At 35.6% G+C, this 15,587-nt stretch overlaps 1 protein-coding gene across 1 annotated transcript; it reads right to left on the bottom strand.

The window, feature by feature from the left end:
• Positions 1 to 2,359: 2,359 nt before the first annotated feature.
• On the bottom strand, positions 2,360 to 15,550 carry LOC133308691 (uncharacterized). Its single transcript, XM_061509362.1, has 10 exons — positions 15,423 to 15,550; positions 12,777 to 12,977; positions 12,064 to 12,186; positions 11,798 to 11,835; positions 11,589 to 11,718; positions 6,758 to 11,143; positions 5,459 to 5,593; positions 5,132 to 5,233; positions 4,915 to 5,054; positions 2,360 to 2,918 (listed from the first exon to the last, which is right to left on the bottom strand). The coding sequence occupies exons 1-10, from the start codon at positions 15,498 to 15,500 to the stop codon at positions 2,648 to 2,650; spliced, it is 5,604 nt and encodes a 1,867-aa protein (XP_061365346.1). The 5' UTR covers positions 15,501 to 15,550; the 3' UTR covers positions 2,360 to 2,647.
• Positions 15,551 to 15,587: the final 37 nt, after the last annotated feature.

Below are 15,587 nucleotides of genomic sequence, written 5' to 3'. Positions count from 1 at the left end.
AATCATTATTTCGTGAACTACTATATTTATTATTAAAAGCATGTATTTTTCATATTTGTAACGCCTGACAACCTGCAAGAATCAACGACTATCCCCACACACTAACACGAGACTTTTCAGCATGCTTTGTCCTCACTCGCACACTTCCCGAGAAAACTTCCCAGGAGGTCACCCATCCCTGAATTGCTCCAAGTCAAGCACGCTTAACTGTGGAGTTCTTCCGATCCGGGCTACCGAAAAGTAGATGCATCTTGTTAGTATAGGTAGTACCAATTAATTCTTATAAGTCATTCCCAACTGTACTGTCCCATACCAGCACAGTCTCTGGAATCCCTCTCTTTCGGGTGTTGATTCGATTCATTCATGTACCCCCGTCCCTAGAAGCCTGCCAGGAGCCGCTCCTTGTCCGTGCCCTTACGCACCGGCGATCACTCCCCGCCCTCGTCAGCGCCCGGGATGTTACATGCCCACCAGCTTTCGCCTGGTTCGTCCTCGAACCACACCGTACTGGATGAGAGGCCCTGCTCTGATACCGCTTAAGCGCCCAGATGGAGGCTTTAGCGCCCGATAGCGCGCGCTTGAGCGCCCGGTAGCGCGCTGAAGCGCGCGGGGCCTGTGACCAACACTCTCTTGTGTTGCTTCAAATGGTCCTAACTTGGGCTACAGTGCTCCGATTTGAGCACGGTTTGAAGCCACAGGTAGCTAATGAAGAAACCTACAATATAGTAGAAGTATTGAACTAAACAAGAAGTAAATTAATGATTTAAAAATGGGAAATGAACATGATGTTAAGCTTAATTTATCTGTTTCCGCAAGGTAATATGGTTATGATCACGAAATTGGGTATTATAAGTTCGGTACGTTTTAAAATGAAAAATTTATCCGGATTTTAATTGAACCCATGTGATTGTAACTGCGCTTAATATCATATTGTGATGTCAACAAACCGGTTCTAGAACGGGGTGTTACAATATTAAACGATGATTGAAATGAGATATCAAATAAATAAGTGAATGTGTGTTTTTTTATAACCAAATTATTTTTATTTTTATTTTTTGCTACAATACCTGTCTATTAATTAGATTTGTATGTTAATTATATAATTATTTATTTAAAATATGAATTTTTTTAATAAAAATATGAATTTTTTCCATTAAATAAAATTTATCACTTATCCTGACTAGATTCTTATATTATCTCATTTAATTAAACAGGTTGATTTTGAACAATTAGATAAAATTGAGATGGTGTGAAAATAAAATTTATATGAGTGTAAATTGATCCTTTCACGCAAACATAAATATACACATATACATTGGGAATGTATCAAGCAATAGCATAAGAAAAATTAATTTTGATTGCATATGTAAAATTAAATGATCGAGATTAGCTTCTCTCACGGTTTATACTTTTATTTGATACCCCCCTTAATTTTAATTGAATAAATAATTTCACTTTGGTGTGATTTTAATTTTAAGTTTAATTATGGTTTTTTTACGTGAAAATTGTTTTATTACAAACGAAATTAAGGACACTCATAAATTGAAAAAGATATATAACTCTATTCTTTACTTGAAATTGATCTGAAGTGTCTCGATAGAATGTATTACATCTTCTCAAAGAAATATGAACTCTCCTACAGTCCTACATGTCAGATCATTAGATAGGATCAAATATGAGGGTACTGAAAAAAAAAATTCCTATGAAAAGAAAAACTAAAACCGATGGAAATGAATCGTTTGATGTAAAAAAAAATATGACATGATCAAAATATTTTTTTTAATATTTTTTTTATTATTAATATTAATTTTTCTTTGTATATTTATAATTCTCCATATAATTATATTATTATTTTTTTAACAAGAGAATATCCACACCCAAAACTTGTTTAGAATGACAATAAAGATACTGCCGTTGAGAGAAATGAATCTGAATAAACAAATTTCAAGATCTAATAAATTTGAACAGTTCATTAAATAAAAAAAAATTAAGAAAACGATGGGACTAAGATATGGAAATGAAACCTCTCGTATTTTAATTATTATGATTATATCATATGAAGGAATTCTAATTATATAAAAAAAAATTAACAGTGATGAAACCTCTCACCTTACACCTTAAACTATTTTACAGCATAATTTTCTATGTAAACGATAAACTCAAGTCCAGAGACTCTTCAAGATTTGGTTTAACCTGGTTTCTAATAACAATGATATTCATCAAAACATATTTGGTTCAGCTGGATAATACAAGGGAAGGAAAGAAACAAGTTTTCACAACAAAATTTTAAATAGAAATAATCTTGTAAGATCTTGTTACTGTACAGAAAAACAATTACAGCACTCAGGCTCGGGTACATATTACAGGGATATACACTTGTATTCTAAGAGCCAAGGACAAAACACTATTTTATTTACACAAATTATATCTGCTTCTTAACCTTGAAAATGATATAATTAATACCATACCATCCCTTGCAAAAATATAACTCTCGCCATAGATGATGGAGCCCCTTATATAGCATAATCTATATATAAATAAACAAAATAGTAAGATATGATGGGGCCACGAATATGTGAACCAAGCATGAATTATTAGCCTGCATAAGGAGGTAAAACTAAAAAAAATGCTGCCTTAGTGTGACTGACTATAAGGAATGGTCCCCGAAGAAGGTTGATGAATTTGGAGCCTTCTTGGATGCTCGAGTATTCTTAAGAGTCATCATGAGTTTTTGTCTCTCACCTTCAACCTCTGCAAATTGAAGACTTAATTGAGAGTAACGGTCATGCATCTCTTTCAATTCTGTTTCCATAGCAGAATGTCTTGCCTTCAGTTCTAACATGTCTTTAATTAGCTCATTGATGTCCCTGAAGCTCCGGAATACTGCTTCGTCGTCACTGTGTTGTTTTAAGAAAGAACTGGAACATAAGAGAAAAATTGTCTCAGACTTTTGAGGTTGAATGGTCTCAATGCAATTTTTCATTAGATGCTCATGCATGTGAGCATGTCAGTAAGTCAACTCCAATAGAAATGCTGGACATTACCAATGGCAGAACCCGAAAATTTTGTGAAGGGGGGCAAAATTGTAAGTGTAATATTCATTTTAAGTTATTATTATCTACATGAGCAAAAGAAGAGAGATGATGCTTATAATTAAAGACTTGTATGAAGCTGAAGAGGGTGATTACTATTTATATGACCAAAAACAACATAAATAACAGCTCACAACTAAAGTAACATGTAAATTTGAAGGGGGCGATCATCCCTCCCTAGCTCCTCAATGCTCCACCACTGATCATACATTTACCCACTAGCAAACAAGTGCTACACTTCTGTACACTAAGCATAAGGATAGCATTTTCCTGGAGTAATTATTTGATAGAGGGAAGAAACACTCCAAGACAGGATAAGTAGGCATTTGTCATGTCTATGGTTTTATCTCTATTTAGTAAGTTAAATCATAATATACCATATACATCGGTTATCTAGCTAAATTAGGGATCCTAATTAAATAACAGTTGAATTATTCTTAGGTCTTTATAGTTTCATTGATTTTTCAAATAGGTCCTTAGACTTCAAAGTTTGTAAATGAGTCTCTAAACTTCCAAAAATTTGAAATAAGGTGCCTATCACTATCAGTTGACAGCCTTGAGACTTGAGACAGGATTAACTTTTGCTAAATTATAAGGACCTACTTGAAAACTTGGTTGAACTATAGGGACCTATTGAGAAAAAAATATAGGCCCCTACAGTTTACTTGAGTTTTCAAATAAGTCCCCATAGTTTAGCAATGGTTAACAGAGAATTATTTGAAAAAATTTAGGTCTAGGGGCCAATTAGTCAATTACAAACTTTTAAAACATAAGGAACTATTTGAAAAATTAGTATATCTAAAGGGGAACTAACAATTTGACCTTAGAAGAAATTTGGCTCCTGTAGGAATTCGTTGTGTCATCGGTAAGAAAAAAATGGTTACATTTTCCAGTGCTTCTGGAAATTAATAGCTACCTCACAGTTTACATAAAGAAAATATCACAAAGAAAAAGCAAGAGAAATAGAAAGAAAAAAGCTTAAATGAAATAACTCTAGGTAAAAGGGTGAGTTTAGTTAAAAGAATTGGATTTATGGAAGATACTAGCAGATTCTGAAGAAGATAAAATAATATAACAATTAAACAAATGGTAACTCAAGCAGAAGTAAACAACCAAGATAGGCTAAAGAACAACTGCCACATCAATAATGAGAAACATACATGCAATTTGCAAGTCAAAAGACATGAGCCTATACCAGAAATGCTTTGATGACAAGAGGAAACAGAGCTGGAACTTAAAAAGTTTTATGTTAGGTGCACATCTCTTAAATATTTATGCACCAGCCAGCAGTCTAGCTATAGGTCTTCTAACATGAATAGCATGGCAGACTCCTTAAGTGAGTTTCAAGGCTAAAGTTTTTAGAGCCTCTTAGAACTAACACCATAATACACCTGGGATAGTTGGTTCTTGACATTGTATTAATGTTTATACAACCAAGTGATCAAGAGTTCAATCCCTGCTGCCCCAACTATTCTAATTAAACTAAATTTCAGCACAACGAAAAGTAGGCTTGTGCTTTTGGCCATGCTTCATGCCCAAAGGGGTTTTGTGAGAAGACATGTGCTATAGATATTAATAAAAAGACAACATGCTTGATCCTGCACTAAACAACTTTAGCTTTTGGAATAAATTAGTTCTTGACAAATCACTGTTCCAAGTATTTGTGAAACTGAAGTAAAGGAGCTTTTGATGATCAAGGGATGCATCTTACTAATCAACATTTAAATTGAGTAAAGAATGAAAAGAGGATCTTAAGGTGAAGTGGTTCCAAAATGGCAACTGTAATTGTCAGATCTCATTACTGTTGCAAAGAAGAGTGTACCTCTGAAACTGGATGCTTGACTTCTTGGCCTGCAACGCTGCAGCAAGCTCGATCTCCAAAGCAAGCACCCTTTCTAATGCATTACCACTAACACAGATTCTATTGAACAAAGGGAATATGTTTCCTAACTCTTGATTGGCCTGAGTTAAGTACAAAATTAATAAGAATCTAAACAAACGTATGTTTTATAGAAATCAATGCAACAAGAATCATTTACCTCATGTAGCTGCATCAGTTCTCTTTGCAGACCTGGGAAACTTGGCTCGTGGCTATGACCATCTACTGGAGGAAGCAAATTCTCGTTTTTCATCCTTTCCAACTGCAATCAGAAGACAGAACTCAGAGAACACATTGGCATCAAACACAACTATAAAAGTAGCAACTCAAGGACCAGGAAAATGCAAATGCAATTCTCTTGTGCATGATATTAGGCAAGGAAAGTACTACTTTTAAGAGTAAGGAGGAATAAAGAAAAAGTGTAATGGAAACTATAATAGAGGACAAATAATGACACCTAACTTGTTTGTGCGATGTAATAAATTACCTCCTTATTCAAGTGGTCAATGCTAGATTTCAAACTTTCAGTTAAAGCCACATGCTTCTTTTCTTCATGTTGTTGCAAGTCCTCTTCAGTTCCAAGAGTTTGGCATCCATTTATAACTCTAAATGCAAGAGGGTCCTATCAAATGATTATGAAAATAAATTATTAGTGCTTACCACTCAGGATTAATGAAGGAAGGCATACATTGGATATTGCACTACGTAACTGTTTCCTCAAAGTTAAAGGCTTTGCTTATCTTGAGAACAAATAGGAAATAAAGACAAGAGGAAGGAAAAGAAATGATAATCAGTTCCAAAATTTCATCATGGTTTCCTTTCTCTCCTCTGCATACTCCCACCGTTTATTCCAACCAGGCAAAATCCTTTGACTGAACTTAAAAGAGATACATATTTCATGAAGTGAAAAGCTATGTGAATAAGTCAACCAGTTTTCTGCTACACATAGGAACAATCTATATTGCAAATTTTAAGATTATTGAAAATGTCAAGCTTCCATGACACGCAGTTAAGATTCTCAACAGAGGAACTCCTGCTTTATTGTATTACATATCATGAATAAGTAATATTATGCTCAATTCATATTAACTAGATGTGAGGGTTCTTAACTTCTGATAAAAAAATGTATAAAACACTTGAAAAAATTGTTTTTTACAGACAAAATTCCTATATACTGGCATTTGATTGGTATAAATAATTTTCATAATGATTATCATTTTCATGGATGATACTTATTTCTGATAAATGGCCACTAACTTGTCCAGAATTACTAACTGAAACAAGACAGACAGAGTGGGAGAAGGCCCTGCATGTACGTAGAGTAGGATTTTATTCTAGGCTAGCAATAGCAATCATGCACAATGTATTCCAAAAGCTTTGGTTCGAATATGATATAGAATAAACCATGTGGGTAGCTTTAATAAGTTTCAACCTCCAACAATGATAAAAGCCCTAATTGACACTTTAAAACTTGACAAAGGACTGAAATTACGATAATTTGATCGTATAAGTATACAAAAGCAATAGAGCAAAAATTATTGAAAGCTTGAGAGAATAGTTCACCTAGTAAAATAAAGAGTCATTTCTTAGTAAGATATCTTTCTGGATACTGATATGTAAGAACTAGTACATATGCATAAGAAATTCGGACAACCAACAATTTTCTGTAATGAAAATAATTTATTTATTACTGTATCAATATACCATCCAAGAAATAAGGTGATTTTTTTATGAAGTGATAATTAAAGATATTTAATAAAAATAAATAAATAAATAATTCAGTTACCTCTGGTTGCCTATTGATGAGTAAATTTGCTCTCTCTGGCTCGGGACCGCAAGCTACCCGAGTAGATATCTCTTTAGGATTCGATGAAGAAGAGAACATGTCATTGTCCTCATTCAGAACATTGACATGAGATGTCAAAGTCTCAGTCAATTCCTTCGCAAATGTAAGCTCTGCTTCAATTTTGGACTTCTCCTCATTGCATTTTAGAAGAGAAGCTTCAAGCTCTTGCTTTTCTTGCTTACAGCATTCAAGGGTTATCACTGAGCACTCCTTTTCAGCCTTTACCAGATCATAAGCATTTGACAAATTGCGTTTGTCAGAAAGTACAGCCTGTAACTCAGCCTCTAATTCCAAGATCTTCATCCCCAGCTCTTCATTTATTTTTATATGAGAAGCTTCAGACATTTTTCTATTCTCAGTTTCTTCAATTGCATCTTGTAGCTTCCACAGCATTTCCTCATTATGCTTTTTTGACAAAGACAGTTGCTGTTTTAGTTCCTGCAATTTTGTTTCATATTGTTCCTTGATAAATGCAATTCTCAAAGATTCCTGCATAGCAACCGGTGGTCCTTCATGTCCTCTTCTTTCACGGGCATTAAGACACTCAGCTTCAGCCTTGTCTTTCAGTTCCTTCAAATGAATAGACAAATTCTTGAACTCCTCTGTCTTAAAAACCTGTTCAGAAAGCCTCTTGGTAAGCTCATTACATTGGTTCTGCAGCCTTATCAGCTCACTATTTGATTGTTTTAGCGAAGTAATTGCAGTTTCCAGTTCATTCAATTTGGCCCGGAGAACTACACATTTGAATTCAGCTTCTTCCTTGGACAAAAAGAGTTCTTCAGCATCTCTGGTACAACTTGCCAGCAATTGCTCCAGCCTTGCAACCTCAAGGACACACTGGCTTTCACGTACATGAGAAGTATGGCTGACATTCTCTGTTTTACTCTTGTGCTCCTTAAGCTCTGATATTATTGCACTATTTTGATCAGCTAGTGCTCTACTCTGAGCAGCACATGCCTCTAACTCGGATTTTAGGAAGTCAAGACTTGTCAACAATGTTGTATTTTCTTCAATGCAAGTCAATTCTCTGCAAAGACAGCCATTCAATTCAGTTTCTACAGCTAGATTCTTCTTGTGAAGCACATCCAATTGCCTGCAAGTGGAATGTAGTTTCTCAATAAGATCCTCCATATGACCCTCAAACTGAGCTCTGGTAAAAATCATAACAACATCTGTAGCTATTGAAAATTCATGCATTTCAGATAAGTGAGTTTCCAGACAACTAATAGAAGAAGATTCTTTTAAAGCATCTTTAAGATGTTTCTCAGATTTCTGTAGAAGATCTGAGATTCTTGATTTCTCAAATTCTAAGTCTCTGACCAATTGCTTGAGATGGAACAACTCTTGTCTGTTCATATCAGAATCCTGCAGCTGGCATTGCTTCTCATTCAATTCTGTGGTAAGATCCATAACTGTTTTCTCCACTTTTTCTCTGACAGTTTTCTCAGCATGCATCTCATTCTGCAGAGAATACAAGCTTTTTTTCAAAAAATTAAGCTCAGATGAAATATTGGCAGATTCTTCTGTTTTGTCCTGTAAAGACAACTCCAAAGCTTTCTTTTCCTCTGTGATTGCTGCTAAGGTCAGCTTACACATTTCTAGGTCACTAGATGAAGTATCTAGCTTTATAATTTCTTGATTAAGGTCCTGATTTCTGGAATTAAGTTGTTGTAGATCAGCTTCCAAATGATCAAGACCAGACAAAAGCTCTTTGTGATGTTGAGAGTAAATTTCCTCAGCTTCAAAACCAGCCTTTATCCTGTCAACGAGCACCTCAAAATCTAATTGAAGTTTCTCCAATAGGGCACTAGACACATTTATGTTACTTCCCATCTCTTGTAAATCATGCTCAAACTTCTGTTTCATGATTAAAACACGTGATTCAGCTGTACTTAAGGATACTTGAGCCATATGTTTTTCATTGACTAAATTTTTCTTCTCTTCAATGAGTAGCAGGATTCTATCAAATGCACTCTGTTGAAGCTCTTCTAGTCGCAATAAGAGACCTCTTAAGTCTTCACATTCTGAATCCAAAGAAGCAGATCTACTACAAAGAGAAAGTTCACTGTATCTATCATCATACGATGCCAGCAATTTCTGCAACTTATTAGACGAAAATATCACATCATTCTGCAGATTATCCTTCATAGAAGCCAGCTCATCAAATTTCGTTCTGATAGCTTTTAACTCTTCCTGAAAAATGGATATTTCATCACGAAGATGTTCCTTTTCAAGGCTCTCTTTTTTCAACAAACTCTTTAACTCTGTATTTTCTGCACTGCATACCATGTATTTACTCTCACAACTTCTATACTCTGTCAGAAAAACTTCCAACTCATTAATTTTCTGAGTAAGAAGATTATTTTCAAGAGCAAGATCTTTTAAATTTGCTTCTAAAATTTGGTTCTGGTGAGCAATATCATTGCTCTTTGCTGTGCAAATCTCCTTGTACTCATTTAGCGAGAGGATATCATTCATAGCATTCTGCAGCCTCAGCACCAGTAACTCATTGGATTCATTTGAGAGCAGCAGCTGCTTAGAGAGTTGAACAATTTCCTCTTTCATGAGTTGAATATCAAGACTTGCTTCAAGCAATGTTTCATGTAGAGCCTTAGAAAACACATCTGAGTATATATTTACAAAATGCATTTGGCAGATTTCTTCTTCAACCTGTTTGTATAAACCCTCTTGTAACTGAAGTGATCTTTTCAAATCGGTTAGTAAAATGGCTTCACCAAAATGTTGTCTATGCAAGGAAGTACTCTGATTTTGGCATAGCAATAGATTGGAAGTATGACCTTCTGAATTTTTAGGATATTTCATGGGTTCTGGGCAACCCTCAGTATTTGGAAGTGAAGAATCAGAAAAGGTCTGCTTTATGAGATTCTCATTTGTCTCATGCATAGAAAGAACCTGGCAAGAAAGCAGTTCAAGATCTTTTTGCAATTGACCAACAGCAATAGAATAGTTCAATCTAGCCCTTTTAAGAGCTGCTTCTGCAGAAATAGCCCTTCTTTCAAACTCATTGTTGTGAGATTCCAAAATGCGCTTGTCTTCAGAAAATTTCATTATCTGCTCATTCATATTCTGGCGCATTCTCTCCATCTCAGTCTTACCAGCAGAAATTGTGTATAGGCAAGTCGAATGTTCATTCCTGAGGTTCTGCAACTCAGCCATCATCTGCCTTTGATTCTGCTCAAGTTCCTGAATAAGAGCTTCATAGTAGCACTCCATCTGTTCCATTTTCCGTACAAGGCTTTCCCTTTCAGTTTTGGACTGATCTAGCTCTCTTAGAAGTTCAAAAATTTTCTCTTTCATAGCAAGGGTAGGATCTGCAGAATCAGACTCATGAGGAACAAGGCCAGGTATGGTAAGATAATGAGTCATGCTTTCAGGCTGAAATACACCTGCATCAGACCCGATATCTGTTAAAAATTGCTCACCTTTATGCAAATCTATTTTCTTGTTCTCTCTTCCATTGGCAACATCGATCCCCAAAATCGGCTCTCCAGATTCTTGTTTGAGATCCTGCAAAATCTCAACCAGAGCTTCTAACTCCAAGTTAAGGAACCTAAAATCCCTTTCAGGAAATCCCATAGACACCTTCTGAATATCTTTTAACTTATCTTCCATGAGCAAAATTCCCTGAAGCCATTTAAGCTGTAACTTTTGAAATAATTTATCCTGATCTGTCTCAGTAGGTTCTCTAAGAGTACATGCTAAGCTTAACTTAGAACTTTTAAGCTGCTCAAATTCATCTTTGAACTTTGAACACTCTGATTTTAGTACAGCAACCTCTTTTGCTAGCTCTTCTCCAGATGATATCTCAGCAGCAAGTTGCTCAGAAAACTTGTGTGTTTCAACACCTATTTCATCAGCATCATTTTGCAAACTGCTAACCTTCAATTTTAGATCAAGAATAGATGACTCAACTGCTTCTAAATTTCCCTTAAGTCTGCTATTGTTACTATCTTCAGAAGCAGCAGCCACATTATTGGCAGCCGAATAATCTATGCTCCAACCATGGGCCCAATCACTGCTCTGTGACGGAAACTGATTATCAACCGCATCTCCTTTCTCTGGCTGAGGACTTTGACTGAGGGATAGTCCACCTAAATCACCAGAGATAGCACTTTTAAGGCTGTCCACTTCATGTGTACTGGAGATATCATGCTTCTCAGTATATATGCTTTCTGAAGTAGAAGAAGAGCCATCAAATCCAGCAGCTGAGTCTGCATACTCTTCATTAACCCCTGATTCTCCTTCAGGTGAAGAAATATGGGGGAGATCTTTAGATTCTCTTTTCAATTTCATTCTTGAATTGACCTAATTTCATGAAGAAAAAAGGGGGAATATGTCAAGAAAATGGAAAAAAAAAAAAAACCCTCAATTTTTAGGAAGTAAACCAAGCCAACAAACATGATTCTCTATATGAATACTAGATTGTACATCTTTTTTTTATTTTTTTTAAGAAAAATTATATTTCATCACCAAGAACATAGAATTTCCAAGGAAATATTATTAAGACTTAAGAAGGGAAAAAATATATTTTGTTAGTAATTTTTTTTTTTCTTTTTTTTTTTCCTAGAATGCATTAAGCCCTTTTGTCAAGTATCAACTAATTTGTCATCTTCTTCCAACAAATGGATAGCACGAACTAACAACAAGCAGTCAAGCACCAAAAGTAGGAATGATTTGAGTAGAGAAAGAGAGAAGGTAAAGATGAATACAAATTTAGAGTAATACTTGTAAAGGAGAGAAGGTATGAAACCTTATTTATATGACTATTGACATTCTGGTCTGGAGAGGACTCTTTGCTATCAGCAGATTCATCATGAGATCCTTGGTCAGAGGTTATCTGTAGACCCCTCTCTCTGAGTTCCCTTTGCTGCTCAAATTCTCTGAAAGTAATAACATCGAATAAGTATATCATTTTCAGCTAAAGCACATCCTTAAATGTCATAACTCATAACATGGTACCTGAAACCAGTTTTGGAAGTGAGAAGCTGCACGGTGACCTGGCTTCAAACAAGAAGAGAAACAAAACATTAAATGTCATACCAGTGATACCTCTAGCAATTGAAGAACTCTCAACAAATACTTAAGAGTGATATGCCATCACCAGGCAAATAGAAATTCATAAATGATTAGATAGTACTGCAACACAACCACACAAGTGCATATCCAATGAACAAATAAACACGAGAAAATTACATCAGAGAAATATGAAGTTCAGAGATCCTCACATGGAGTGTGATTCCAGGCTCACTTCCGTTAAGAGGCAAAGCGACAGCTGTCGGCTTCAAGGCTTCAACAAAATCAGCCAGATTGATGTTGGCCTCACCAAGAATGCTAGATCGTGAAGAACCCTGAAGTGGTTAGGCCAAAAATAAAGTGAGTACAGTTCTAACTTACAACAAGACTTATTGCCACAAGAGTCTCTGTTATTCGATAACCCGGACAACACATATATTTCTGATGATGGCAAGCAATAGCTTGTCTGTAAAAATAATAAAACTCAAATTTTACAAATACTAGTCTAGTTGTTATGTTCTTTACATGAGCTCATAGTGTCAATTAAATTTTATTCCCAACATTAAGATCCATTCAAAATCTAATTATTTCGAATAAGAAGCTTATTAAATTTAAAAAGAATGATTATATTTTACCAAAAAATAAATGAATGAATAAGAATGATTCAAAAGTATCTTTGATTATTGTATCACACTGTTACAAAATATAATCAAAATCTCAGAGCATAGATTAAGTAAACGACCAAAAAATAAGCTTATACAATATTCACCATTCATGTGAGTGATATAATGAAGGTTTCTGCATTAAGTCATAAACAATATGATTAGTGTTGCCTGATTTGGTTTCTGACTTTCACACGTGACACTTCCATAAATGCTATGGCATAATGCAATATATCAATTTAAAAGTCAGAAAAGAGTGTTACCATCCCCACAACAAGTTTATAAAGCTTCTCCTCATATTGTCTTGTTTTAATGTCTTGGAGGAGTCTTGTAGTTTCATATATTGGATCTGCCCACTTGCAGGTTCCATTTCTCACATTTGCTCTGGTTGTCTTTGCTGTAGCCTTCCCAGAGTCCGCAGGAACGAAGGAGATAAACAGTTTATCCCATCCAGATTGTGGAATCTAGATCATGCAGAAACAGAACTTATTTTCAGTAATTGCATAAAGAAATAGATCTAGACAACACCAATAACAGTAATTCAGTCCTAAAGCAAAGAGGATTTAATACAGACTTCTTCCAAAATTATCAACTAATCACAGTGACACTGATAAGAACGTTGGGATGCACCACCTCAAAAACTAGCTCAAAGGGTGGGAGTACCTAAGGCCTTATAAACCCCACATTAGTTGCCCATACAACCAATGTAGGACTCCAAGTTCCATACCCTTGCAAATGGGTCTAACATTCCACCACGCTCCGCAGCCTTGGCACCCACACGAGCTGGCTTTGCACTAGTCTTTAACTAACCCCGGGCAAACTCTGCAATGCGAGCGTCACCACCTGCACCGCTTGATTGCAATTGGGAGACATAGTGGAAGGCTCTGATACCATTTGATAAGAACCTTAGGATGCACCACCCCAAAAGTTAGCTCAAAGGGTGGGAGTGCCCAAGGCCTTATAAACCCCATATTAGTTGTCCACACAACTAATGTGGGACTCCAACTCCCATACCTTGCAAATGGGTCCTAACAGACTCTTAAATATAAATTCTCTCCCAGATATCACCCGAACAGAGATAATAAGTTTAATGCTGACCAAATTATGGGCCATTTAACACTTTTCCAGATACGAAACTCCTTCATGTTACATTCTCAAGATGGCATTTTAAAATGGCAAACAGTCAAACAACTAGTACAAATAGTTCAAGAGAGCTAAGTTGATAAACAAGTCAATACTCAGATACTTTGTAGAGCTCGATTAACTTTTCAGTAAGACAGGAGGAAGTTGAACCTAATCACTGCTGCAGTACGCAAAACTTGGTCAAGAATTTTAAATCTTCTTCAACAATTGCATAAATCAAGAAGTGTTCATTCTTCACACAAAGATAGTAGATAAGTTTAGTTTTAATTATGTCGTAGTTGAACAGTCCTTGACCCAATAAAAGTTTAGAACCACTACAACGGATGATTGAGCCATCACGTTATTGGTATAGGAGATTTCTGATATGAGTGCCGTTTATTTTAGTTAAAGCCATGGACTCTGCAAATTTGATACTTGACACTTCTACTTATTGTTTGGTGCTGGGGCCAGTGAAAATATTGTAACTTGACATATAAACAGGTTACTTGATCATCTGCTTTTCTAGTTTATTTATTTTTTTCATGAAAATACTTTAGTGGGTCTGAAATTCTATATTTTAGCTTGTTAACCAGTAAGCCAAGGTTTCAATTCAGCTCATCTAGCTAGGACAAAAGGCAGGGAGGAAGGGGGAGCAGCTAAAACACAAACCGTCTATGGGTCAATGGGTATTATTCTCTCACTCTGCCTTTCTCTTCTTTGCCTCCCATCCAAAATTCTTTACTTTCCTCATTTCTAGGCCATTTTATACACGTGCTTGGTCCTTAGGTCTTATTGTTAGAGAATAAAATAAAAGCATTAAAAAGGCCCTCACTCAAAACCTTAAGGTTTTGAGTTGAATTGGTTCTTTACATGGTATCAGAGCTTCAGTGACCATAAGATCACGAGTTCGATCCTCACCGCCTCCCACTTGCGGAATTAAATAAGCATAAGGTAAAACAAAAAAAATTGAGCCTATGCAATATCCAAGTTTCAAACCCAAAGGGCTCTTACGTAAATGCGTGTTTTAGAGAATAATATAAACCATTAAAAAGGTCATCACTCAAAACCTTAAGGTTTGGGGTTGAATTGGTTCTTTACACTTATCTATCCCAATGTAAGGAACATAAACATTTTTCATGCTTTGAGCATGCTGTGTTTTGAGGCTGCTTTGGAAGGACCAACTTGATAGTTATAAATTATAATTCCAAATTCCTATTCATTATTTCTGTACTGCATGTCATCAAATGGTATAAATACATTAAAATGAGCCTTAAAAAATTGAGGTAGGTTATATTAATTCATATGCAGAACAAGATGAGGTTTTCATTACAAAATCTCTCGTCATAAATCCTACCTAGATAATTTCTTTGGAGTTTTCTGTTTGAATTAGACTTAACTGAGATTAGAGAATCATAAGAACAAATAAATAATTAGTAACACTCACTCAAACAACATGAATACTAAACAGAAATTGGTATGACAAATGAGAGTGTCAAGTGTCAACCATCACACTAACATACTGAAAGACATGCAGGGTGTAAGATAATGCCAACTGAATTTTGAATAAATTCTGAGAACTGTAAGTTTAAATGCCAACTCAGACCAATTGTGCAATGCACTCTGATCATGTTTGAGTGGGAGATTGGGGTTCTCTAGTTCAAATAACAAGTTACAGGGATTATATTTTTTTCCCCTTCTACCAACCAAAAAACCAAAATTTCTTGTGACGAAATTTGAAAGTACCAACCCAAAAAATGAAGGAAAAGCTGCGTAGATCGGAAACTTACATGTGTAGCATGGAATTGGAGCCGGAAAACCACCTTTACTTTTGTCTTCTCAATCTTCCACTTAGTAATTCTCGACATTGTTCAGAAAATCAATCACGCCTAGCATGCATTACTGCATATCCAGTTCCCACACCCAGTTAATTGCTTACCAAGGTAGCCACCAAT

Source organism: Gastrolobium bilobum, unplaced genomic scaffold (assembly GCF_033153095.1).
Source record: "Gastrolobium bilobum isolate Gb01-03AN ecotype WA unplaced genomic scaffold, APGP_CSIRO_Gbil_v1 utg2170, whole genome shotgun sequence".
Taxonomy (NCBI): domain Eukaryota; kingdom Viridiplantae; phylum Streptophyta; class Magnoliopsida; order Fabales; family Fabaceae; genus Gastrolobium; species Gastrolobium bilobum.
This window is presented reverse-complemented; position numbering and strand designations above follow the sequence as displayed.